Source organism: Brassica napus, chromosome C6, assembly GCF_020379485.1.
Source record: "Brassica napus cultivar Da-Ae chromosome C6, Da-Ae, whole genome shotgun sequence".
Lineage (NCBI taxonomy): Eukaryota > Viridiplantae > Streptophyta > Magnoliopsida > Brassicales > Brassicaceae > Brassica > Brassica napus.
This window is the reverse complement of record NC_063449.1, coordinates 33,551,015-33,578,413: the sequence shown is the minus strand read 5'-3', so window position 1 is coordinate 33,578,413 and position 27,399 is coordinate 33,551,015. Positions and strand designations below refer to the sequence as shown.

The 27,399-nt window shown below is 36.5% G+C and overlaps 4 protein-coding genes and 2 pseudogenes across 5 annotated transcripts; 4 read left to right on the top strand and 2 right to left on the bottom strand.

Annotated features, from left to right (window-relative positions):
- The first annotated feature begins 1,046 nt into the window (after positions 1-1,046).
- On the top strand, positions 1,047-9,267 carry LOC106405545 (glycine--tRNA ligase, chloroplastic/mitochondrial 2-like). 2 transcript variants are annotated; one of them, XM_048760003.1, is made up of 34 exons: positions 1,047-1,362; positions 1,624-1,674; positions 1,743-1,956; positions 2,188-2,243; positions 2,344-2,421; positions 2,535-2,609; positions 2,723-2,793; positions 2,880-2,996; positions 3,092-3,193; positions 3,305-3,431; positions 3,651-3,734; positions 3,858-3,944; positions 4,227-4,328; positions 4,539-4,602; positions 4,694-4,749; positions 5,020-5,091; positions 5,195-5,277; positions 5,427-5,475; positions 5,566-5,628; positions 5,765-5,854; positions 5,954-6,040; positions 6,140-6,211; positions 6,309-6,367; positions 6,467-6,560; positions 6,683-6,901; positions 7,025-7,119; positions 7,265-7,355; positions 7,454-7,558; positions 7,681-7,719; positions 7,846-7,935; positions 8,384-8,485; positions 8,574-8,652; positions 8,740-8,825; positions 8,909-9,267. In XM_048760003.1, exons 1-34 carry the CDS (start codon positions 1,129-1,131, stop codon positions 9,005-9,007), a joined length of 3,192 nt encoding a protein of 1,063 aa, XP_048615960.1. In that variant the 5' UTR covers positions 1,047-1,128; the 3' UTR covers positions 9,008-9,267. The 2 variants fall into 2 exon arrangements, with proteins under 2 accessions (XP_048615960.1, XP_013701522.1); XM_013846068.3 differs by having other exon boundaries at positions 1,048-1,362; positions 8,574-8,655.
- A 307-nt stretch (positions 9,268-9,574) lies between these two features.
- LOC106426007 (mitochondrial import inner membrane translocase subunit Tim13-like) lies at positions 9,575-10,115 on the top strand. Its single transcript, XM_013866727.3, has one exon. The coding sequence runs from the start codon at positions 9,706-9,708 to the stop codon at positions 9,967-9,969; it is 264 nt and encodes an 87-aa protein (XP_013722181.1). The 5' UTR covers positions 9,575-9,705; the 3' UTR covers positions 9,970-10,115.
- A 330-nt stretch (positions 10,116-10,445) lies between these two features.
- LOC106405555 lies at positions 10,446-12,829 on the bottom strand (annotated as a pseudogene).
- Positions 12,830-14,481: 1,652 nt separating this feature from the next.
- Positions 14,482-15,279, top strand: LOC106383630. The gene has a single exon (XM_013823709.2). It carries the CDS (start codon positions 14,482-14,484, stop codon positions 15,277-15,279), a length of 798 nt encoding a protein of 265 aa, XP_013679163.1.
- Positions 15,280-16,135: 856 nt separating this feature from the next.
- LOC106405576 lies at positions 16,136-19,083 on the bottom strand (annotated as a pseudogene).
- Positions 19,034-27,213, top strand: LOC106383631 (cytosolic purine 5'-nucleotidase-like). Its single transcript, XM_048759862.1, has 15 exons — positions 19,034-19,071; positions 22,862-22,919; positions 23,007-23,084; positions 23,163-23,383; positions 23,563-23,655; positions 23,776-23,859; positions 24,148-24,264; positions 24,436-24,541; positions 24,646-24,762; positions 25,575-25,632; positions 25,881-25,958; positions 26,058-26,127; positions 26,230-26,290; positions 26,379-26,438; positions 26,517-27,213. Exons 1-15 carry the CDS (start codon positions 19,034-19,036, stop codon positions 26,622-26,624), a joined length of 1,347 nt encoding a protein of 448 aa, XP_048615819.1. The 3' UTR covers positions 26,625-27,213.
- Positions 27,214-27,399: the final 186 nt, after the last annotated feature.

Here is a 27,399-nt window from a genome sequence, read left to right as displayed (position 1 = left end):
TTCGTTTTGGATTTATAATTAAAATATTTATTTTAAAAATCTCTTATGTTTTGGGTATGTGTCATATCTGGGTGGGTTAGCATATATTTTTTTTTTTTTAACGTCTGATTAATTATGCTATTACAACGATGATAAATATAGACGATTCTATAGCCGACAATTCTACCATCATATGAGAATCCACGTCTGACTGCATCGCTCCGAGCCGCCCTATGAGATCCATGTTCGATGATACGCATTTGCACCATACTGAAGATTCACCGTAACCCTTTTTCTCCATGATCTGCATAATTTGCGTTTTCTGAGGTTTGAACCCCAGATATCCTGGTGTAGAAGTATTAATGAACCCTTAGTCAAACCACTGGACTAAGGGGCTTCCACAGGTTAGCATATTTAAGATTCGAAAGGACCCAAAATATTTAAATCCTATCAAAATTTGTCATGTTAGTTTAAATTTTACAAAATAACAATAACTATTAATAATTGAATTTAAACATTTCTAAATAAAAATTTATATAATTTGCAACTAAATCATATACCAGAACATATAAAATATAATATATGGAGTCATAGTTTTCAGTATTCAGGTTTTAGGTCAAATCTGCATTGACTTTTTCGGGTCGAATCTATTCGAATTAGTTTTTCAAGTTTGAGTCTATTTAGATCGGGTTTTTTCGGTTTCCATTTTGTTGCGTAAAATAGTTTTAAATCCAACTAAATATTTGTAAATAAATAATTTGATTTTAAATCAGATATTTGCAAATATTTTCGAATCGGTTTTAATCCAGATTTTCGGATTTGCATACCATAATCAAATAAATCGCTAACAGAAAACGTTGAGACTAGTGCTGCGGTTAAGAATAAAATCTTAATCAAGTAGTGAACCAAACAACTCTTGTTCGGGTAACACTATCGGTTCGGTTCGGTTAATATATTCAAAAATCAAATCTACTATATCTACAATAAATCTCCACGAATCGAACCGAACCGAACACTTTGGTTAAAGATTTTTGATTTTTATTCGGTTTGGCATCGAAATGAACCGCGTCGTCTCTCTTCGCTAATGAAAAACCCAAAATCACTGGGGGCAGCAGCATTCGGATAAACCTTCCAAGTCTCCGCTCATTCATGGCCATCCTCTCTATCTCATTCCCTCTCATCATCTCCTCTTTCCTCCGTCCTCACGCCTCTCCTCGTTTCCTCCACCTCCCTCGCTACCTTCCTCGATCCCCTTACCGGCGATTTCACCGCACCGCCGTCTCCTCCAATGTTCATCATCACCCTTCCCATCGCAAGCCCGATGATAATGACAGCAACTCCGTCTCTATTCCTACATTCCAACAAGCAATTCAACGCCTCCAGGTTCGTTCTCCCCAATTCACTCTTAATCATTCGAGATTAGATATGTGTATGCATCTATGCGCATGTTAGCAGTCAGTTATATGGTTAGAGTGTACGTTAGCTAATCTTAACGTGTATATAAACAGAACCATAGTGTGAATTAATGTGAAGAAGATTCATCCTCTTCATAACAAACTTCTTTCACTCTCCTATCATCCTTCTTCACAGAGCTCCCGTAAACCTTGATACATTCTCTTTATTGCTTTCTCTACTCTTTTTCAGGAGTATTGGGCTTCTGTTGGATGCGCCGTTATGCAGCCCAGCAACACCGAGGTTAGTATCCCAAATTACACTATCTCTCTGATTGACTATTCTCATTACTTGTTAACTTGTCTTTTAAGGTTGGAGCTGGCACTATGAATCCTTCCACGTTTTTGAGGGTTCTTGGCCCTGAGCCATGGAATGTTGCCTATGTTGAGCCTAGCATTCGTCCTGACGATAGTCGGTATGGAGAGAATCCCAATAGGCTTCAAAGGCACACTCAGTTTCAGGTCATCTTGAAACCTGATCCTGGGAACTCTCAAGACCTCTTTATCAACAGTCTCTCTGCTTTAGGTACTCGCAAACTTCTTTCCCCTTGAAATGCTTCCACCTAAGCTATGTCTCAGTTAAAACATAAATTTTGAGACTTTCAATGTTACTTGTATATGCACAATACTATTTTGAATTTTTCTCCTTATGCTGGTAACTATTTGGTTATGATAAGGTTGTCTTTATGGTGCATCTCTGGAGGAAACTCCCTCTCGGTATTTCTGCTTACTACTATTTCTTTTACTCCCTTTATAGGAATTGATGTGACTCAACACGATATACGGTTTGTCGAAGACAATTGGGAGAGTCCGGTAATTTGTCAAATTCATAATACGAGGTTTTCCATTTCTCACTATATTGTCAGAGAGGGCTTAGAGCGTGGCAGTGTCTGTTCATTTGAATGACTTACAGGTGCTTGGTGCTTGGGGATTGGGCTGGGAGATTTGGATGGATGGTATGGAAATCACTCAGTTTACTTACTTTCAGCAGGTAATTTTTCATTTTATGTTAAAACATTTCTAAAAATCAAATGTAAGATTAGGGTAAATTCTACCTTTTACTCTCTATCTAGAACGACAATTCTAAACTTTGCTTCGTTCTAGGCTGGAAGCCTTCAGCTGTCTCCAGTATCTGTTGAAATAACTTATGGGCTTGAGCGCATCCTCATGTTGCTTCAGGTCAGTTTTGTACCCTCTTTCTTACTTTATCTTTCTTTTATCAAGGATGCACACATTTTTCCTTTTAGGTTCTTTTAGTTTGCCTTAAATTAGCCTTTTGTGTTAACTGACAGGAAGTTGACCATTTCAAGAAGATTTTATATGCTGATGGAATCACTTACGGGGAACTTTTCTTGGAAAATGAGTAAAAGACTTGTGGATATTTAATCATACAGTATCAAAATTATCCTGTGTAATCCTGTTTCCAGACTGATATTTGGGTGTTTGCAGGAAGGAAATGAGCTCATATTATCTTGAGCATGCTAGCGTGGACCGTCTTCAAAAGCATTTCGATTCTTTTGACGAAGAAGCACGTTCCTTGCTTGCCTTAGGCCTTCCAATCCCTGCGTATGTTTATCACATGCTTATGGTCGTCCATTGTCTTCTTTATATTTAACTACTGCCTCTTGAATTTAACAAAATTGCTTGGGGGCATGTGCTAGGTATGACCAGCTACTGAAGACATCTCACGCTTTTAACATCTTAGATGCTAGAGGTTTCGTCGGTGTAACTGAACGTGCTCGTTATTTTGGTCGAATGCGCAGGTAAGATCTGTTCCAGTTTTCTGAAAGTGTATTACTGAAATGATTTAAACAAGTTTTTACTTGTAAATATGTGCTTATTTGTGATTCTATGCATCATTTTTGAAAGAATAGCTTGGCTCGCCAATGTGCCCAACTGTGGTTAAAGACACGTGAATCTCTTGGACATCCTCTTGGTGTTGCCTCTGAACATATTCCTCCCATTCACCACGGAGCAGCTTTGGAAAATGTGGCTGAAAAGGTTGTCCCAGTTTTCTAAGTTGAGAATTTACAATCGGAGCTTTGTTGCTGATTATTTCATTTTTGATTAATCGTGGGATATTAGTCGGCGAAATATTCTTGTGACGCTAATATCTTCAGTACTAGTTGTTCATATGTTCTGTTATGAAAACATTTCTGAAGTTGTTAAATAAGATATGGTTTCCTCTTTTGTTGTTTATGTTGTTTTCAATCGTCACAGGTTCCTGAGGATCCAAGATCATTTATCATTGAGATAGGGACTGAAGAGATGCCACCTCCAGATGTTATCAATGCTAGCGAACAAGTATATTTTCACTTCATTTCGAGAAACTTAAAATTTCCCTCTATCGCTGACTTATAGGGACTTTTGTGTTAGCTTTCTTCTGATAGATTGGGCATCGAGTAATAATCCTTGTTAATCGTGCAGCTCAGGGTTTTAGTCGTACAATTGTTGGAGAACCAAAGACTGCGGCATGGCGTTGTGAAAGCATTTGGCACACCTCGTAGGCTAGTGGTAATTAATAATATGTCTCACTTTTAAATGTTATTGCTACAATGTCAGCTCTATAACAACATAAATCCAATCTTACAGATAAAGTGCTGGTTGACACCAAATCTTCCTGTTTATTCTTTGAGATTGTTGTCCCCTTGTGTTTTATGTGAGAATGTAAAATTTAAAGAAACCTATCTGAAGTTTTTGGGTTGTGGGTTATTGTGTTAAATCATGGAAGTCTTGAAGCTTTTTGGAACGCATTCTTCTTCTTAGAGCAGTTTAAACTGACAGCCCCTTTTTCAGGTTCTAGTTGTTGCTATGTCCCCTAAGCAGCTGGAAGAGGAGGTTGAAGTTCGAGGACCCCCTGCGTCTAAAGCGTTTGATGATCAAGGAAATCCTACAAAGGTTTTTCTTTCGCTTTGGTCCTTTCTGCTCCTCAGGCACGGCTAGGCTAATTAAATTGACTATTGAAAGTATTTTGGTAGACAGTACTGGAATTGAAGGAAAAAGCATATGAATTACTTATACACTGGCCTTTAGATACGCTTGTGTTTTTTAGCAAGCATTGACTGCCTTAAGATATGTAATCAATTTCTCGGTGTTCTAATTTGCCAGGCTGCAGATGGCTTTAGCCGTAGATATGGCGTTCCGTTGGAAAAATTGTACAGAAAAGTTGACGGTTGGTGCATCTCCATAAGCAAATTCCCTGTTCTGCTTTCTTTGTTTAGCTTTTTTTTTCATTTTTCATCTTTTTGTCTTTTTTTTTTCAGGGAAGACAGAATATGTTCACGCACGAGTTACACAGCTAGCTCGACTTGCGTTGGAGGTTCTCTTCCTTGACTCCTCATGTTGAGCTTAGGAACTATTATTTTCATGTTTTATGAATTAGAAAAGAGAAATCTACTTGACATTTTTATATCCTAGTTTAACAAATTATTAATGTTCACATATCCTTCTTCGTTTTAATAGGTGAGCTTGTAGTTTTAGCGTTCCAAGACCTGTGCTTCACTACTATATTGGCATTTGAGTTTTTCCTCAAAGGAAAACTACAATTAATTTGCTAAGGATACAATTTTTGTGATCTTGTGTATTGTAGGTCCTGTCAGAAGAATTACCAGGTATACTGGCTAAAATATCGTTCCCAAAGTCAATGCGCTGGAACTCGTCAGTATGTAACATTAAACGAGATACTCATTTATTAGTTTATATAGCCATAGGCTCAATTGTAAAACAAGGATTTTAATTACTGCTATTTGTCTTCTGGTAAGCAGGTAATGTTTAGCAGGCCAGTTCGCTGGGTTATGGCCTTACATGGGGATCTGGTTGTACCATTCTGCTTTGCTGGCAACACAAGGTATGTTTACCTGGCTACACTCGAGTATCCACGCTTCTTAATTAAATATTTTGCATATCGTTATCTTCCTCTAGCAGTTGGGATTTCAATATTATTTCTAAATGAAATATTAGTTTTTTTTTAATATTTGTTTCGTTTTCAAAATGCAGTGGAAATGTTTCTTTTGGACTTCGCAACACTGCTTCAGCAACACTGTTGGTATGAATTTAGTCTGCACCGTCGTGGACTCGTCTATAGGCATATTTGGATCTCATGCTTTAAATGTGCATTTTATGGTCTTATTGGCAGGTAGATACTGCAGAGTCCTATGAAGATACTATGAGGAATGCTGGAATCAATATTGAGATTGAGGCATGCCCTTCATATATTCTTCTCTAACCATTGTTTCAAATTTTTCATTTTTTTTAACTTTCAGCAGGATGGCCAATTTTTTTTTCTTTTAGATTTCTATTTATGGATCTATATGATTTGTTAACATAATTTACAGGAAAGGAAGAAAATCATTCTTGACAAGTCAAATGCATTAGCAAAAAGTGTTAATGGGCGAGTTGTTGTCCAGCAGAACTTACTTAATGAGGTAACTTATGGCGTTATCAGTGATATTCTCTAAAATGGCTCCAAGACATTATCTTCACATCTTTACAAAGAAGTTAATTTAATTCATGGTGTTCTCCAGGTTGCAAATCTCGTCGAAGCTCCTGTGCCATTAATTGGAAAGTTTAAGGAATCATTTTTAGAATTACCAGATGAGCTATTAACTATTGTAAGCTCTTTATACCGTGTAATTTACTCATAATTTCTCTTAACTCTCTGTCAAGTATGCATATCTAATTCGTTGCCTTATTATACTGTAACCCTCCAGGTTATGCAGAAGCACCAGAAATATTTTTCCCTTACTGATGAGAGTGGAAAGCTATTGCCTTACTTTATTGCTGTACGACACTCTGGCCTTGCATTTTCTTCTGTTGCATGCTTTTTGAAATGGCACAACAAGTTGTTAATAGCTAACGAAAGATAGTGACTTGCTTTAGGTTGCTAATGGTGCAATTAATGAGGATGTGGTGAGGAAAGGAAATGAAGCAGTTCTCAGGTTGAGATGTGTAATAATAAGTGACTAAAATCTTTACTCAATTGATAGATGATCTAGACCAAGTCAAAAGCATCCAATGGCAATGTTTGACTTTTACAGGGCACGCTATGAAGATGCGAAGTTCTTCTATGGGGTGGACACAAGGAAAAAGTTTTCTGAATTTCGAGATCAGCTTAAGGGAATTCTTTTCCACGTAAGTTTCACAGCGGTTTTAATGGTTCGGTACTCGTACAAGTAATAAAAACAAGCGATGTAATTTGAAATTAGTAGCACATACAACACAACCGTTTCATTCATGTTTATGTGAATCTACAGGAAAAGCTGGGAACGATGCTGGATAAGATGAACCGTCTAGAAAAGATGGTAACTAAGCTTTGTTTGGCCCTCGAAATTGATGAAGATCTGCTTCCGGTTGTGGGGGAGGCTGCCTCACTTGCTCTGTCAGACCTTGCAACTGCTGTGGTTACAGAATTTACTGCCCTCTCAGGAATAATGGCTCGTCATTATGCTCTCCGAGATGGCTATTCAGAGCAGGTAATGGACTTGTGTCTGCTTCGTTTGTATAAAAATAGTTAATAGTCTTTAGCTACTAGCGTACTATGGTATACATCTATTAGCATGTGGTATTGTACAACAATCGTTTCCTCTTGGGTGCAGATTGCAGAAGCTTTGCTGGAAATCACACTTCCTAGATTTTCCGGAGATGTCATCCCTAAAACAGATGCAGGAATGGTTTTGGCAATAGGTGATAGGTAATGTGAAAGCTTCAACTTTAAGTGTCCCTTCAATATATTTCTATTCCAAAATGACCTTGTTGCTGATTTGGTGCAGAGCTAAATTACACATACTTCTGATATTATTGTGATCATATATACTAAAACTTATGCTTGTTTCTAGATTGGATAGCCTCGTTGGTCTATTTGCTGCTGGTTGCCAGCCAAGTTCAACAAATGACCCATTTGGCCTTAGAAGAATATCTTATGGCTTAGTAAGTTTGTAGATGTTCTGATCTAAAAAAGAAGTTATGATTTGTCATTTTATGGTTGCATGAGCCTTATGGATACCAATCAATAACGTATGCTACAGGTTCAGATTTTGGTTGAGAAGGATAAAAATGTCAACTTTAAACATGCTCTAGAAATTGCAGCCAGTGTACAACCAGTAAAGGTTGAGGCAAACACTTTAGACGATGTAAGAATCAAGTACTCTCATAGCTGTTGAGTTGGGTCAAAAATATTGTTTCCCCATTTATAGGTTGCAAGCCATCATCTGAAAAACGTTCTTGACATAATTAACTGTTTTATTGTTTTTAGGTGTATCAATTTGTTACTCGAAGACTGGAACAGCTTCTGGTTTGTGAAACATTCCGTTATGCTTATCTTTTGGCTTTCTAATTCTATTGGATACTATTCATTGGTTCTTGAAACTAAATGACCCTAGTGTCTAGTTTTTGAAACAATGTTGGATCCCTTTTATAGGTTGACAGCGGAGTAAGCCCTGAAGTAGTTAGGTCTGTCCTTGCAGAGCGTGGGAATGATCCTTGTCTGGCAGCACGAACAGCATACGAGGTAATTGGATTGAGAGATGATCCAATAGTGAGTATATAGGTGATAATTGTGAAGTATGTTGCATCACTCTCCTACAAGCCAGAGTATTATGACGGTCGGATCAGTTTTATTTAAATAAAGCTCATCTGCTTGTTAGTATTAGAGAGACTAGAAACCAGACTGGATATTAATGTTGGTAAGGAAGATGGTGTTTTCTCATCTGTTGTCAGCAGAAAATGGGATTGGTTTATGGCCTTAAAAAGTCAACGGGTTCCTACAGTAGCTCGGTAGTTTTACAAAGAGAGGTTTATATGTTCCTTATAGCAATTGGTTGCTCTCAATATGCTGGTGGTTCACTAAACCTGAAACGTTGTTAACTTATGGGTTTGAATGTTGTTACGCAGTTGATAGGCTCAAAACATATTGAATTTGCTCATTAAGAAGCTAATATTTTGCTGATGCCTTGCAGATGGAAAAGCTGAGCAAAGGTGAGATCTTTCCGAAGATAGTGGAAGCATATTCTCGTCCCACACGGATTGTCCGTGGGAAAGATGTTGATGTTGGAGTTGAGGTACATGAGGTTTCTTGTCTGATAAAATGGCATCTGTGAAACTTGCAGCTTCTAAGTTCTAGCATTGAATGATGTAAAAAAAAATCAGGTGGATGAGGCTGTATTTGAGACTTCCCAAGAGAAAGAGTTGTGGAGCATTTACACCTCCATCAAAGATCGAATTCACAGTGGTAATTCAACTTCCTTCTCTAATACCGGAATGGTTCAGTCATACAAACTCAAATTTCTCAAACGGCTTCCAATTTTGTTTCCAGGCATAGGAATCGAGGAGTTCACTGAGATATCGACGCAGTTGGTGGAGCCACTGGAGGATTTCTTCAACAATGTGTTTGTGATGGTGGTAAGTTGAAACTTTGTTTGTTCACACATTGTGCTCGAGTTGAGAGCCTTTATGGTTTTGACTTTTATAACTGGTTGCTGCAGGAGGAAGAAAAAGTGAGAAAGAACAGACTGGCTCTTCTAAATAACATTGCCAGTCTTCCCTCAGGAATCGCTGACCTTTCATTTTTGCCTGGTTTTTGAGGTTTTTGACTTGTAATCTTTCTGTTGAGCGGACAAAATACAAGTTCAAGCATAGAGAATCAAAGGGCGTTGCAGACTGTTTAACAAAACAAACAGGCAATGGAGTATTATTTGTATGGTTTATTTGATCGAATCAACTCTTGTCGCAAAGAGAGAGTATACAATTAGTTCATTGATCCGCTGCATGAGCATGGAACCTATTGTCTTGAATTGAACTTGTTCTCGCATTCTGATAAGGTTATTTATCCAAGTGACTCGCATGATGTTTGTAAAAAAGGATTCTTAGCCTCAATTTTGCCTCTAAAACCTTTGAAAATAAAAAAAAGTTAACATCGCAATTGCTTCTGAATATACTGGGGAAAGTCCTAAACAAACAGTTTTCAAAACTCGCAAGACAAACGTCCAGCGAAACAAAGCTCTAAACAAAGAAGTAGCCGAGATTCTTGTGTGTTGTCATCAATAGTTTATCCTAAGTGGGCCTAATCTTTTATTATAATCCAAGCCCACTAAAATAATATCATAAGCCCGTCAAGAGAGAAACCCTAAATAAAGGGAAAACATATCTTCCGTGAGGTAAAAACTAAACCTCTCTCTCTCTCTCTCGTGTAGTTGAATATCGATTCAATGATTGATTCTACTTGCCAATTTTGTGTACTTATATAGATTATTTTATGTTTCTTTTCGGTCGATTTTAGTAAATGGACTCCTACTCGTCATCGTCGCCGCCTATGGGTGCTTCTCCATCTCCAGAGGCACTGATGGAACAAATTCAGGCGCAGCTCGCTGAAGCTTACGCCAAGGAGCTCATCGAGACCATGAGAGAAAAATGCTTTGATAAATGCATAACGAAGCCAGGATCAAGCCTCAGCAGTGGTGAGAGCAGCTGCATCTCTAGATGTGTTGATCGTTACCTGGAAGCTACTGGTATCATCAGCCGTTCTCTTTTCAGCCAACAACGTTGAACATCACAAAACACTATTTCACTTGTCTGTTTTTTTTTTTTTAAAAAAAACTTTGGTGGAGTCTTTGTTGTTATTGCTCATTGGTTGTTTGGGAATCAAATATGATTTTATTCTATAAACTTCTAATTTGATTAGTTTTATTTTCCCATGGGGTTTTTTTTTAATCAATTAATGGGGAGAGATTACGAGATTAGCGGTTGTTAATTTGATATTTGTGTAGATTGTCTGCCATTGTTACGGTTTAGTAGCTTCTTTGTGCAATGATCATTGATACAAGTGTTCAAAACTTCTTCTTCGCTTTCTATCGATGTTTATTTACTAAACTTGAGTGTTTCCCCACTGAGCCAACCAAACCAGTTCTGAAGGCGTTATATTGTTATAACCAACCCTTTTGAAATGGAATAATTATATAGCTTTGAGAGCGAGCGAGAGAGAGAGGTTTATAAATTATATAAGTATGTGTTTATAAGTAACTCTTACACTCAAAAGCATTTATATTTACATGAAGTAGGTAAAACCAGCAACAACCTTTGTTTTCTTTCAGTCTGAATCTCAAGTCTCAACAAACAACAAGAAAAAGACGAATGATTCCTTTCAAAAATTTAAGTCACAAATATGAAAGAAAAAACAAGAAGAAAGATTATATGCTACACAGCAATATTTTAAGATTATCAGTCAAAAAGAGATCTGCAACGGGGTGGAGTTATAGAGACAGAGAAGGTGGTTTGAGTGAAGACTAGATAAGCCTTCTTCTGAAGTTTCTGGTGGTTGATTGATAGGTACGCACAAGAAGGCCAACCCCAATGCCCAGACCTACACATACACCAAGTCCAATTCCCACACCAACCCTCACACCCGCATTGAACCACGACATTTCGCCATCTTCACCATCTGCGTACTCTCTTCCCATATACATGTCGCCGTACTCTCCTTCATACTCTTGTTTATAGCTTCCGTATTCTGTCACCTACACACACACAAAAAAAGGAACTCAGCAAAAGAGACATTTATAGAGATAGTCAAGTAAAGGATACAATGACCATTCAGTCACTTGTAGAATAGAGGCTAATGTTATTTTTTTTTGCTCCAATCTTAACACTTCTTTCGGATTGTATCTCATGCTAGTGCCTACACCTCCATGACTTTAGGTGGAAGTTATAGACATTAGACATTGAAATATAGTTAAAGGGAAGCTATTAACATTGGCTCTTCAGTTGGGAAACATTATCCAGAGTAAGTTTATGCATAAACTAAACATATACTGTGGCACTACATGTGATAATCAGAGGATGTTTCAATCAATGGGTCATAAAAAAACTGGCTGTAGCAGACAGAAGGATAAGAATTCAGATATTAAAAATCAAGGACAATAGACAAATGGGAGAGAGAGAGATAGCTATCTACTATTCTACTGACTTGTAAAACGTGTCAGGCCCCCATACATCACATGATCATTTATCACACTTCAATATCTAAAAGAAATCATCTTCTTCCTAAAAGTACACATGTCTCACAGAACCTAATGCTCATACACACCATGACTAACAAGACTCATATCCTAGGTAAAAGCATTCAATGTCTTGAATAAAGAAAACAAACCATTATAAAACTATTAAAAAACATTGTAATAATCTTGAAACTTACCTGAAAATCAAGCTCAGATGAGCTGCCTTTCTGAGACTCACCGCTTTCATACTCTGGAATCGAATCCAACGCACTCGTTCTACTGTGCTTCTTCCTGAAACCAAGCTGAAGCGTCTTGGTTAGAATGATAGGCGTTCCAGAGAAACAACCAGTGACGTACACTTCAATACTCGGCAACGGAGATGATGACAACTCGGAACAACCAATGTGTTTCTCCTTCAAGAAACCAGACCCTGCAGTGATCTCAGCTTCACAGTTCATCCCCCACCGCTTCACACTGTGCTTAGCAGACTCCCCTGTGAAACCATTACTACCAGACATCTCCAGCGTTCCAGACAAAACAAGCTCATCTTTGTCGCATACCTCAAACTTCACACTACCAGATAGCCTGATGTTGTCCGTGCTGATGAAAGTAGCTTCCTCTGATTTCTTATCAACGCGATCTCGCCTCAGCTGAGAGGAGACTCCTTCGGAGTGAATGCTCATTCGAACGCCGTTGATCTCGAGGAGAGAGTCTGGATCTAGAGGGACGTGGGTGATTGTGAGGACCTCAGGTGTGGAATCATCCACCTTGAAGTTGCTGATTCTGACATAGAACACTCTCAAATCCAGCAATGGCAATGATGGTATTGTGGGACTGTGATAGTTATAACTCTGGTACCTAACCATCTGATAAGCTTCACCGTTGTTGTTGTTGTTGTTACGTGTCTCGTAAGGCTCCACCATGATTAAGAATTGAACCAAAAACCAATCTCCTATTTCTTCACTGAATCCAAATGTTTAGCATCACACGTTTGTTTATCTTCTTTGCTGCATAAAATTTGAATCACATCAAAAAATGAGAAAAGAGAATCATTCATTCATTCATTCCATTACATCACAAAGAATGTAAAGATTCAAACTTTTACTCACTTCCTAAAAACAGAGAGATGGGTTAACCAAAAAAAAATGAAAGAATGTAAAGAATGAAACTTTACTTATTTTCCCAAAGACAGAGAAAAAAAATGAACAAAGATCCAATGATCTATTTGAAAACTGAAGAGATTGATTGATCCATGTGAAACAGAGAAATTAAAAGAAGAAGAAAAAGAGAGAGATTTTGCAGATTTATAAAACTAACTTTTCTATCACAAAAAGGAACAAACTTTTAAAAATAGAAGAAGAAAAATTAGAATATTCTCAGAAAAATCAGGAGAAAAGAAAGGAAGCTGACCCCAAGAAGATGTTGCATCCACAAACTCCACACTTAAATCTTAATCTGATGGTTTTGCACAAACAAAATACAATACAACTAGCGCTTCATATTCATCTTCCTGTCTGCATCTCCCAATTTCTTTTTTTATTAAATGGAAATCTTCTACGGCCAAGGAGGATTTATTAGATCGTGTGGCAAAGATTTACGACAAAGCCCAGTTTGATTTTTATTACAGCACAAAAATAGGTTGTCCCAAAAAAAAGACAAGAATAAGCTTTGTCTTTATCGAATATATAAATTTGTATTTGGTGAAATCTCGAAAAGAAAAACAGGAGAAAATGATCCCAAAAAAAAATCAGGAAAGAGGATTGAATTGTCTTCTTGTAATGATCCGACGGGAGGAAGGAGAAAGAGGATAAGGGCTATTCTGACTTTCGATCACGTGATGATGATGATCTTATCCTCTTCTGGGACCAAAAGCCAATTCGCTGGGTCATTTTCATTTAAAACGACTTGCGTTCTCCTTATGTTTTTCTAAAACGGTAGGTTGTTGGGAATTAAACTATTGTTAAAAAAACAGTGAACGTCGTGCCGTTTCTGTTGGGTCATATATTTTGTCGTTGGAACTCAAGAACCCTTTTTTTTTTGCCAGCGACTACGTCGTTGACAGTATCATTTGTTTTATCCAATAGAAAGAATGTAACGGTTTGAATATGCGTTTTTAATTAATATACTACTTAATTAAACACTGATCACATATGCAGTCTCCCTGTTTTTCTCAGATATGATAACTAAAGAAGAAGAAGACGATTTTGAAAATGAAATAACACCAGGACTTACAACAAACTCTATATATATATATATCTTTTTTTAAGTTAAAACTCTATATATTTAGGTTGTTATTATGGAATCGGAAGCTTTCATTAAGCTTAAACTTAACACACAAATTGCAGCTAGCAACCGGTTGTGATAGGGTGGCAATATTCTTCACATACTAGATTACAAATTTCAATCTTTGAAGCTTTACAATTTAATCTTTGACAATAATATATGAATACCTAACTCCAATAATATAGTACATTATGTTGGTGTATATGTCATACATATATGTTTTATAATGGTGGATAATGTTTGAAGAAAAGATAACCAAATGGACAAACTCAAAATCTACTTTTTCTTCTAATTTTTTTATCCCAAGTCCAAAAAGTGGGTGACTTTTGATATTAAAGACGTGTATTTCTTTCTTTCTGTAAACATTAAAAAAAAAAAAGCATGAGAAAAATAGTAGCCCTTGAAGATATTTTCTGTGACTGTTCTTGAAGATATCAAAAACAAATAAGCTGTTCAAAAATATTATATTCTGTGAAAAACGTAAGCTGATTTACACAAAAAAAAAAAAAAAAAAACGTAAGCTGATGGAAAGAGAAGGTTTGTGATAATAAAGGAACCCATCACTGACGGAGACGGTAGCAGAAGCTTCATCTCCGTCGGACTCTCAGACGAAGAGGAAGGCCGAGAAAGAATCTTGAGAATCATGGAGATTTCTCAATGGAAACCTCTCTAATTTTTGGACTATAAAAGAACGAAACAACCACTCCTGGCTGGTGAAACGTTTGCTCCGTCTACGGCCGCTGGTCTATACCTGGATTCGCATTGAAGTGGGGAATGGAAGGATGACCAGATTCTGGAATGACAATTGGAGTCCTTATGGGAAACTTTCCGAGTTTCTTAATCTCCCCCAACGGTCACGTCTTGGTATCCAAGAAACTGCAACTCTTGATGACCTCTACAGGGACGGTGTCTGGTCCCTTCCGGCGGCTCGATCAGAACAACAAGTTCTACTTCAAGTATACTTAACATCTCTCTCCCTGAACTCTCTTGATGATCGCTATATCTGGAGCCTAAACAGCTCTTCTCAAGAGTTCTCAACGGGTCTTGTCTACGGAGAACTGAAGCATCATAATCAACCAACCCAATGGCACAAGGCAGTTTGGTCACCAAGAGGCATCCCAAGACAGAACTTCCTCGCATGGCTCCTTGTCCAGAACCGGTGCCCCACGAGAGATCGGTTACTGGGTTGGGGACTACCAACAGACCCTCTTTGTTTGCTCTGCAACGTGGCACCTGAGAGTAGGGATCATATATACTATCAATGCCCTTATTTTTGGAGCGTTTGGACTAGAACTGCCAATAGAGCTGGTCATCGACCTGATCAAGATTGGAACCGTGAGATGATCAACATGCAGAACCTCCAAGGTCCCCGTCACTTGCAGATCATTCGACTCCTAGCTTGGCAATGCACGCTGTACTATATCTGGGCTGAAAGGAACTCACGCCTACATCGACACATCTTCAAGCCTCCTGACTCAATTGTAAAGCAGATTGAAGCGACAATTCGATCAAAAATCTCCGCTCTCCGCGATCGATCTCCTCGACTCTCATCCTCTCTATTTGCTGTGTGGAACGTATAACTCAACTACTGGTCTCTTCAACTGCTTTGGGCTGGGCTTTATTACTTCTAGTCGGTTCTCCTTTATGTGTTATCATATGAAATATTACTAATGGGCTAAACCCCATAAACACTGCCTGACTGGGTCTGTATCTTTTGAGTTTTCGTTTTTATGCTTAATAGAGTGCCCTTTTTCAAAAAAAAAAAAAAAAAAAAATCATGGAGATTTCAAGAAGGAAGAAGACTAATATTACGAGGAGTACGAAGATGAAGAAGACGAAGATAAACAAATTGAGATTATTAACAGAGATAAACATAAGAATAAAGTTAGTAGTAGCAGTAGCTTGGAAGAAGCAGAAAAATGGAAACATGAAGAATTAGCGGAGGAGGAGAAGAAGCCAGAGATGTCGGAGAAAACGGTTGCACTGCCGTCATCTAGACGGTGGAGGAGGAAAAACACACCGGTGAAGAGCTGGTAAATTTTTATTACCATGTCAATGTACTCTTTAATTTTGTGTATGTTCACCATGGGTTAACTATTGCTGGACTAAAAACCCTTATGGGACGAAAAGTACATTTGCTTTATAATTTCTTGAATCAGTTTATTCAAAACAAGAAACAAGTTTTTTTGCCAACTAGTTTGTGTTACAAATTTAGATAATCAAAGCTATTTTCAGAATAAAATCTATGACAGTTAAATTAAATAAAATTAATTGTTTCATAATAATGCTTTATAGAGGCCAGGGATTTTTGGTTTGTGTAGTTGATGTTTACGTGGTGAACAAACAAGTTAATACATTTTTTTTTTTTGAAAGCACTCAGATCAAAGTTACAAGTCTTTTGCTGGTGAACAAAAAAAGCAAATAAACTAATGTATATTGCTAGTGAAACAAGTCTTTAATTAAGGTCACAACCAAAGGTTACATCTAAATTTTAAACTCGACTGTTATAAAGTTTGATATGGTTTCAAAACTTTAACTAACGTCTTCACAAGAGTTATAGCACTGAAGTTTGTCACACAAAAGCTTTAGACCTAGAAGAAAAATACTCGAAGGCTATAACAAAAATGACTTAAGCTACAACCACCTGTGGCTGTGGTTTAGGGTGATGATGCCTTTCCTTCTTGTAACGCAACTGCTCTGGATCAAACCCACCTTCCTCTGCTCCATACACCGCCCATGACGGTGTTTCAGCCATATAGTCTCTGCTCGTGAACGCTTCTCCAGAAGCCACCTATGCATATTCATTCACAAATGTCGGTAAATATTAGCATGAAAATCTTGAATTTTGAGATTGATCAGTGTTCCTGGATTTGGTTTAAATAACTAACCAGATCGTGGAACTTTTCATAGTCAATCCAAGTAAACCACTTTCCATCCACTTTGAACTTGTCGGTTCTCCCTAGAAGAACACAGCAAGAATGGGCGTGCTCGCAAGCTACTTCGTACTCTCCATTGCTCTTCAGAGACAGAGCTTCTGAGAACGCTTTAACATCTGCGTGCCACGGTACATTCTCCATTGTCAACTTTGATGTTGCAGATCTGTAAAGATTAACACATAAGTTATGATTTGCGTGTAACAAGAGTGGAGAGATAGAAGAGAACAAGTTAAACACACTCACGATCCACAATATGTGACTCCTTTGATCTCGATGAAATCAGGTTTCCCAATGCTGAAGAGGTTGAAGTAAGCTTCTAGCTCCTCTGTGTTCCATCCTTTGACAAGCGTTAACCGGTAGACAGTACGTTGCTGCTTCTCTTGGAGAGCTTTCAAGGAGTCCTGGATACAAATGGTACAGAGATTATTATATACCTTTATCTTAATTCACATTTCATTTCGAGGTTTTATTACATGAACGAATTTATTTTAAATACTCACAATAAACCGCTCCCAGAAGTCCGCAAAGAGAGGCCTATCAATAGCCTTCAAGCTCTCTTTGGTGGCAGCATCTACACTTACGTACAACTGTAGAAATCAAAGCTAATGAGATACACAAATTTGGTTCAGTAAGTGCATGAAGAGCTTTCAAAGCTCATTTCTGAAATAACTAACAACAGACACCACACCTGGGTGATGGGCTTCATCATCAAAATCTTTTCGGGGAATTGCGCATTAGTAACCAAAAATGTGGAGATACGCTTTCCATGTAGCTCATCTACAAGGGCATTGATCTCTGGATACATAATTGGCTCACCAACAAGTGATAACGCACAATGCCTTGGTGTTAGACCTTCTTGTAATTTCTCCGGAGTTACACCTGAAGAACATATCCCGCCAATAAAGCGTCAGCTTCTGACATTCAATTAATTGGTGAAAACAAATCAATCAAGCAACTAAAACACGCAGATTATCTTTGACTTCCAAGAGTGCCTCGCAAGCTCACAGTATTTTTGGTGCAAAGGTCTAAATGCATTTCATAATACATGCAGAATCAGACCTGGAACTCCTTTCATCTGTTTGATCATCTTCGTATGAAGATCTAGAGCACCTTTCACAATCTCTTTAGGATCATCCATCTTCCACTGCCAGCTCTTTCCCACAGGATTTGTGTGATGCCTCCAACAGAAGACACATTTGTTTGCACAAGCCAGACTAGGTGTTGTCTCCATACACCTTGTTTATTAAAAAAACCAACATAAGAATCACAACCTATATGCCTATCAGAGGGGAGAAAAAAAGAGATAACTTTAAATCAAACCTGTGACTCTCGATGCCATAGAAGGAGTGCTTGTAGCAACCTCCCCTCCCTCTAAGCTGTGACTTTGTCCATCTACAAATCTTAACTCCACTATGCGAACCAATGATCTTATATCCCTGCAAGTTTCACGCAACTTCAGAAAGTCCATAGGCCATGCTCATTCAATGAGCTTTAGTACTTATTAAATACAAAGCAATATGAACAGACCTGCTTGGTTAAGCTAGCTCTAATCAGAGGAGTCACCATCTCCTTCTTCCCATCACCTTTAGCGACTTTAACTACACCATTCTTCCTTGAAGGAGCTATCCCAGCAATATCTTCAAGATCAACAATATCATCATTCCCTTCCTCCTCCTCATCATCCGTTGAATCAACATATTCACCATCACTCACAAGTCCAACAGCACCATTCTGCGAAATCTCAGCTCCTTCTCGAGCAGCGCCTCCCTTCAGAACCCTAATCACTCCATCACACCAATCCTGAAACACTCCGTCTCCTTCTCCCACCGGAACCATCTCCACTCCACCCAACCCCACCATCCTCCTCGACAGCTCCTTCCCCACAGCGTTGTACGACTCTCCATACGCGCGGCTCCCGACGCCCTGCAACCGGAGAGAATCAGCGACCCGACGCGGAAATCCTCGGCGCTCTCGGAGAGCCAGTCGACGAGAAACTCTCCGACGCCGTCCCACGTCGACGCGATGAAGATAGCTAGCGTCTCCTTCGGGAGATCCTCCGGCTCGTAGCTTCGCGGATCGACGAGGTCGAATGCGACGCCAAGAGGTCGCGGAGGCGTTGAGCTAGGGCTTTGCACGTGCCGGTTTGGGAGATGAAGAAGATCTTTCCTCTGGTGGCGGTGCTAGGGTTTAGCTTTGAGGAGAGGTTTTTGAGACGTTTCAGGCGGCGGTATTTGTGGATGCAGTAGAAAGTGGTCGCTGAGAGTAAAGCGATTAAAGCTAGTCTAGAATGTATGGAGGAGGAGGAAGCCATGAAGTGAGATCAATGGTTAAGATTGGAGATTTTACACCGGCGGCGCGTGGTGGTCACCCGAGACTATGAACTGAGAGAGAGAGAGAAATGGCGGCGGGGGAGAAGGGGTGTAGAGTCAGTGTGAGGTTTAAGGAATGGGCTTTCTGTTAAGACCCATTTAAATTAGGTCAAAGCCCATCAAATCTGTCTAGAAATCAAAAAGACATCACCATGGATAAGCCAGTGTGGCACATCTTCTCGGCTTAGGTTGTGATCGGTAAATTGGCTTTGAAAGATTTAACTAGGCTGCGCAAAAAAAATCTGAATCCAAAGAATCGAACCAAATTTGATCCGAAAATAGTACCGAACCTAGACTGGAATTGGTTAAATATCTAAACGGCTTCAAAATTTTGGTGTTTAAAATATCGGAATTGAACCAGATGTATCCGAAATAGATTTATATACATATATGTAAATTATTTTTAGACTTAAAATATATAAAAGTTATCCAAACATATATATATATATATACTAGTATGTACGGGATAAGAAAATGATTAACATTCTCTTGTTTAATAATTATCTTCTAAAATTCATTTCACCTTTTCAATTCAGTTTACTTGGTTGCAAAAATTTTGTAGCTCTTGTTATGTTTTTTTATTTTACAATAGTTAAAGTATTATTTCCCGTGAACATTATGATTAAACATACAAAATATTATTTTTTTGCCACCCCCTATTAAATATACACAATTTAACACATGTATTTGTAAAGTATTACTAAATGCGGAATTACATACACACTCGTGACCCATGAGCTTGCACTCAATTTTCATCTTTAAGAAAAAGTCGATTTCAGCTCCACTACAGAATCTACTTGCTTTATACTCCATCTTCCCAAATAAAACATAAATTTTACCAGAAAAATAAAGCAAGAAATATAGACTCACTATTCATGTGTCTTTCCCAAGAAACAATGATATTATTGGTGTTATCCTCATGACTTCTATTTTATTTATTGTCAGAAGAAAATAAGATACTTCTTTATGGTAAAAAATATTTGTAAAATGTAATACATATACCTTAATTCCATTTTTGATGATAGTCTTTTCCCGTAGTGTTTGATTTTTTTGCTCTTTCCACACTTTTTGAAATTTACATCAGTCGATCATTATTTATTAACCATTAGATACAATTTTTTCAAGCATGCATGCAAAGGCTACAAAAATTTAATAGAGATTTTTGAATAATAGCGTAAGAGACAGAGAAAACTTTGATATATCTATTTTGTCTACTCCGACTCATATTTTTGTTTTGGAAAAAAAGTACTAACCTTGAGCTTTTTGAAGAAAACCTTGCATGTGGTGAATGAGGTTCGATAAATAAACTAAATAGAGAAAAGAGTAAGATCCAAAGAGACTAAGCAGTAGCAAAATAAAATAAAATGATTTGAATTTAACAAATAATATAAGAAAGAAGCTTTGCATGCATTCCCACATCAGGGTTGTGAGAAGGAGAGAAAACGTGATTTTTAGCAATATGCGGTCACTGAATAAACTGATACAAATATAAATAATAGAAAGTAGGTAGTTATTGTTCTGAAAAGAACGAAAATATAGTAGTTAATTCCGAGATTTCTGGTGAATGGTGATCGTGAAAGTAAAATCGGCGAGGTGGACTGTGAAAATGCTTTTGATTTTGTCTATCAAATATTTAAATTGGCACGTATTGTACTATATTTAGCCTCCTCCATTTTTCTTTATTTCATTTGCATTTGTGATTTTAAATTATTTTTATTTCTTAAAGAGAAAAAGACAAAAATAGCACTAAATCAAGTTTTTGTTCCCAAACTAGCATTCAAGGTTAAAAGTCACAAAAATAGCACTTAATGTTTTATCAAAAGTCACAAACTTATGGTTTAGAGTTAAAGGGTGGAGTTTAGGATTTAGGGTTTAGGGTTTAGGGTTTAGGGTTTAGGGTTTAGGGTTTAGAGTTTAGGGTTTAGGGTTTAGGGTTTAGGGTTTAGGGTTTAGGGTTTAGAGTTTAGAGTTTAGGGTTTAGGGTTTAGAGCTGAGAAATGAGGTTTTGGGGATAAGATTTCAAATTTTGAAAAATAAAAAAAATTAAAATTTTCAGAAGATAAAATGCTATTTTGGTCATTTTAGTTTTTGAGTGCTATTTTTGTGATATAAACTTAGAAATGTGCTATTTTGGAGATTTGCCCTTTCTTAAATTATCTGGCAAAATATCATTGGTATAGTCTTTAATATATAAGAGATATTAATTTTTTTCAAAATAATTGAAAATATATACAAATAGTCAAAAGTAAATGTCTAAAATAGCTAAACAATAATCAAAACACCAAAATACCTGAATTTTCTAATGATTATGTATTCAAATATTCAAATTTATATGTAATATATTATTTTGAGAAATTTAAAGTATATAATGAATTTAAAATTTTTTAAATAATTTAAACGGGTTATTTGAACCAAAATACCTGCAAAAATCTCAACCAAATTCGAATCAAAATTTATTAATATCTGAATGGGGTTAAATCTTTTAACCCGAAAACTCGAAATCCGAATAATGCCAAAACCAAACCCGATCTGAATAAGTATTTGAATGTCCACCCTTAACTTTAAGCCTTTAATACATTTATAAATTATTTAAAATCAAATATTTCCTAAACAAGCTTTATTAATTCTAAAATATACAAAGTCTCCTAAAAAACTCAAAGTCAAACACTCAAATTGGCGTGGGGCGTTCGGGTACCCATTCGGGTTCGGTTCAGGTCTATTCGGGTTTCATGTTTCGGGTTTTCGGGGTCAAAGATTTTAGCTTCATTCGGATATTTCTAAATTTCGGTTCGGGTTCGGATCGGATTTTTGCGGGTTTGGTTCGTGTTTGGATAACCCATTTAAAATATTTTAAAATGTTTAATTCAATATATACTTTAAATTTCTTAAAAGCTATAAACAAAATAATATATTTCGTATAAATTTGAATAACATAAGTCAAAATACATAAATTTGAATAACTCGTTCGGATATTTAGTCAATTTAGGTTTGGGTTTGATACTACTTTTTCGGATCGGGTTTGGTTCTTCGGATTCGGTTTTTTGCTCAGCCCTGACTCAAAGTCGGTTTCTAATTTTCTTTTTCATTAATCAACAGTTTTTCTCTAAATCTTATAAAACATCGCTTTTGTTTTCTTCACGTTACAGTTTTTATAACACTAAATCCTAAGCCAAAAATTGACACCAAGCGAGCCTACTAAAAGCTTGAAACTGAAATCCAAATTGATCCAAACTGAAATCAAATAAATTATGTATACTGATATAAAATAAAAATTATTAACCAAAGCGATCGATATACCAAAAAATTGAAAATCTAAATTACAAAAATAGTCTCACAATTTTAAATTAATATTCAAAGCATAAATAAATATTTCAAATATTTAAATACATCTTTTATCTTTATATTGATAAATATTTTGAAAAATCAAAAATAAAGTATTATCCAAATTGGAAATAAGTATCAGAAATAATTATAAAATATGTGTAAACCTGACTTGAGTATATATATGTAAATGAGACTTAGAGAACTGAAATCCAAAACCAGAAGTTCAAAAAGTCGATCCCGAATCATAAGCTTAGGTCTGGCGTTCGGATGTCCAATCGGGTTTTGGTTCAGGTTCAGCCAGGTTTTGGTTCTCAAGGAACATGTAATTTGACCATATTTTGATATGTTAAAATTTAGGTTTGTGTTCCTTCGAGTTCTGTTCAAATAAAGTAACACATCGTAAATCCAATTGAACCCCTTTTAACTTCAGGTTCAGTCATACTTAGGATTTTGGTTACTTTGTTTTTGATACGAAAGTGCACTCTTTAGTTCACATATTGCTCTAACAAAAGCTTTGTGGCATGATACATAAGTGGTCATTATGAAGGAACTGTCAGGAAATTGGCATATGATTTGGGGTATCCAAGTGAGGTTAGTATACTGTATTGCTCTTCTAAGTTTCTGACCAGCAAAAATGTTTGATTGATTGTTAATACTTGCTGTGGTCAAATAATCCAGCTGCTAGAGTGGACATTTGATTGGAATTACATGGTTAGAGGCTTGGTGCTAGACAAAAAGAGAGGAAACATCTTAAAGGTGGATGAAAATCTTGTAATTGATTGGACTCTCATAATAGTTGTTGCCTCCGTTCCTAATTGAATGTTGATCATGCAGATGGATCGACACAAGTATGTGAAAGTAGCTTACCATGGGTTTAGAGAGCTCTCTAAAGATGATAAAGTTGATATCTATGGCAACAGCCTAATACAAGATTCTTTTGATGAGCCCGATTATGCTCTCATAGATACCCTCTTTTCTTTGGCTGAAGCATATATGTTCGCGCAACTTGTTGATTTTAAAGATAATAACCCTGAAAAGATTCCCAACAAGGTTGAGTAAGTCTGTTTCCCATATTTATTACTGTTTTGATATTCTCTATAGTCTTCAATAAAGTATATGTTACGCGTATGGTTGTAATATTGCTAACGGATACTCTGTAACTTATGCTTGACATTAATTTTTTTTCTTAAAAAGCGTATCACTAATTTATTCCTTCTCCAATGCGTTTGTGTAGTTATGCTCGTATGTATAAAGATGTTCGGGCTGCTGTTGATCTGTGCCACCATGATGGAACTTTAAAACATATGGTAGCAAAAGAACCTAATAGGTAAGGCTGATGTTATGTTCATTTCTGTTCTTTGAAAATTGGATATGTAGCATCTCTGTTGGAATTTTTTTTTCCCTTCTTTCTTTACATATTTTAATTTTCCTTTTTAGTTTTTATCAGGTATATCAATGAGGATACTACGATTGTACCACTTATAAAAATGATAAGAGATTCTGGACGTTCTACTTTCTTGGTGACCAATAGGTAAATGCTAACGACATATTTTATAAACTTGCCTGCTATGGTGGTTGCGCAGTCGATTAAACTTTAAATTCATAAATGGTACATGCACCAAAATTTAAATTAAATCTTTGTAACCTGTTTCCCTGCATTTATAACAGAAATATCGAACTTGGGAAGATTTTTAAAAACGTCTGTGAAATCTTGTCATGAGACAGTGTCAATATTAATGATTTATTATCGCATGTTATTGTATAATCAGTTTCTTTTTCTCTGCTTGCTGAGATGGATTTTCAATTAACGTTGTTGCAGTTTGTGGGACTACACACACATTGTGATGAATTTTCTCTGTGGAGGGCGCACGGTACATGGTCCTCATAGTTGCAACTTTGATTGTGTCCAGTATTTTGATGTTGTGATCACTGGCAGGTCTTTTCCTTTCCTAGGTCTCTTTAATCTAATGCTCTGAAAAAAATCATGGTAATAACAATAGTTATGTGTTATTGGATATCAATTTGTAGTTGGATTTTTTGTTTCCGGAACTATTATTCCCCATTTTATTTGTTTGTTATCTGATTTGAATCTCTCTTTTTTCAGAAGTGCAAAGGCTGGCTTTTTCCATGAAGAGAGTCGTGCCAACCTGTTTGAGGTGGAACCTCAGTCTGGAATGCTTATTAATACTGACAATGGAACACCTATGCCTCAGGTTTGACTTAACAAATTTCGAGACTTATTCAGTCTTTCAAATGTATTTCTATACCAAATGATCCTTGTGTATCCGTTACAATTTTTTTTTTGTTTGCTTGAAAGGTGGGAGATTCTTCACCAATTTTTTTACCAAAGAGTAAAGATAAAAGCTGTCGAGTTTTTCAAGGTGGAAATGTGGGGCATCTTCACAGTTTGCTCTCCATTGAGTCAAGTTCACAGGTATTTTACACTAGCTTTATCTCACTCTGGATTAGAAAGATCAGTCTGTTATAAAACAACAAATATTCTGTAAAACTCTAAAATAACTGGATGTACCATGCCATGCATCTGTTGTGACTTATTCAGCTATTCGATCTTACTAGGTTCTTTACGTTGGTGATCATATATACGGTGATATCTTGTGCAGCAAAAAAGTTCTTGGTAAGGTTTTCTTTTCCAAATATAGGCGTTTCTTCTGTTTTGTTTTGTGAAGAACTTAACGAATCTTCATGGGTTTAATTGACCTGTATCAGTCCCCTAACACCTTATGACTGGTGAATGTAGCATCTAAGTGGCTAGAAACACTCTTTTGTTGATGAAGATAAGATATATCATAGGTGTTAGAAGAAACTGGTAAACGTGATTTTGCTTGTGAGAGCTACTTGCAGCTTAATTTTTCTTCCTTTTTCAGGCTGGAGAACTATGTTTGTTGTTCCAGAACTAGAAAAAGAGGTTGAACTTCTCTGGGAACTGAGGGACATGCGAAAGGTGAATGGATCCTCACATTCTATATCTAATATAAGAGATGATTTTGTGATTAGTATCAACAGCCCCTAACAATCCGATAATTCTTTGGTTTGCAGAAACTTATTTTGATGACTCACAGTTTGCTCTCCATTGAGTCAAGTTCACAAGTATTTTACACTAGCTTTATCTCACTCTGGATTAGAAAGATCAGTCTGTTATGAAACAACATATATTCTGTAAAACTCTAAAATAATCGGATGTACCATGCATCTGTTGTGACTTATTCAGCTATTTGATCTTACTAGGTTCTTTACGTTGGTGATCATATATACGGTGATATCTTGCGCAGCAAAAAAATACTTAGTGAGGTTTTATTTTCCAATTATAGGCATTTCTTCTATTTTGTTTTGTAAAGAACTTAACGAATCTTCATGGGTTTAATTGACGTATATCAGTCCCCTAACACATTATGACTTGTGAACGTAGCATCTAAGTGGCTAGAAACACTCTTTTGTTGATGAAGATAGTATCATAGGTGTTGGAAGAAACTGGTAAAAGTGTGTATTTGATTGTGAAAGCTACTTGCAGCTTAATTTTTCTTCATTTTTCAGGCTGGAGAACTATGCTTGTTGTTCCAGAACTAGAAAAAGAGGTTGAACTTCTATGGGAACTGAGGGACAAGCGAAAGGTGAATGGATCCTCTCATTCTATATCTTATTAATATAAGATATGGTTTTGTGATTAGGATCAACAGCCCCTAACAATCTGATAATTTTTTGGTTTGCATAAACTTATTTTGATGAGGAATGAACGTGATTCAGTTGAAGACAAAATTCATCACTTGAACTGGTCCCTCAAGTGAGTGTTCTTTAAATTAGGATATACACCATAGAAATATGTGTTGCATAGATTAGAATTTTAATTGTTATAGCCATTTTCACAAAACTTGTTTAATATCAGGTTTGACGATACTAACGAGAATGATAAGCAGGAAATGTTATCAGCGTTCAACGATTTAGAGGTAAAATATAATTTGTGCAACCCCTGAATATTTCAATAGTTGCATAGTTGTTCTAAGTCCACAATTATGTTTTTGTGGGATTTAATAGGCTAAAAGAGATCAAATACGTCTAAGTCATCAACAAGCTCAAAGAGAAAATTATCAAAAGGTAATGTTGTGTATCAAGTGCAACAACTAGTTTCAGTCTGTTGGAAACTGATCATGGGATGGGTTCTGGCTACTGCAGTTTCACAAGGTATGGGGGCAACTGATGAAGACAGGTTACCAGAGTTCTCGATTCGCTAATGAGGTATACAAACATTTTATATTTTTGCTTTCTTATGTGGCAGCTTGAGTGTTTTGTGTTTGTGGGGAATTGATTTCTCAAACCGTTTTTCTTCCTAATTATTCATGTAATACATATTTACTTTAGTCATTCAATAGTATCTTAGCGGTGTATTCAATGTAGTGTTTGAATTTATTTGATTTTATTGAGTTTTAGATGTTTTATACGAATTGGAGAGTTTAATATGCAACACTCTAGAATCTCTGCTAAAACTATGAGATTTAGATTTAAACTAAAAAATCTCTGTCCAAACACTTTTAAATCACTTAAAAACTTTGAAATCTTATAACCACATGTTTTGAATAGCAATAGATTACAAAGTATTTTATAAAATGTTAGGTTCAATTATAGTGAATTTCAAATAAGTTTTAAAATTCATGTTTGAATAACATTAGATTTGTCATTTTAAGATAAATCTCCGTAAACTTTCAACTGAACACACCTTCGTTAGAGTATTTTTGATACTTTTCGAGATTGAATTTGGGCTTGGTAGGATTTCAAAATTTTCAGGATTTTTCGGATATCTATTTGAATTCAGATTCAGTTCGGATAAAATCCATAACTCAAAATACGGTAGAACAAGACTCATTCAGTAATTATGTCAGATTCAGTTTGGTTTGGATTCATTTTTATTGGATTTTATCGGATTGAGTTCGGTTAATATTTCAGATGTTGAGATTTCGGCTTATTCATCCGTGGACGTATAGTTTAGTAACTTGGCATCGTTTCAAGGCCCATCTAATTTAGGTTAAAAGCCCATCTAATCTATCTAGAGATCAAAAAG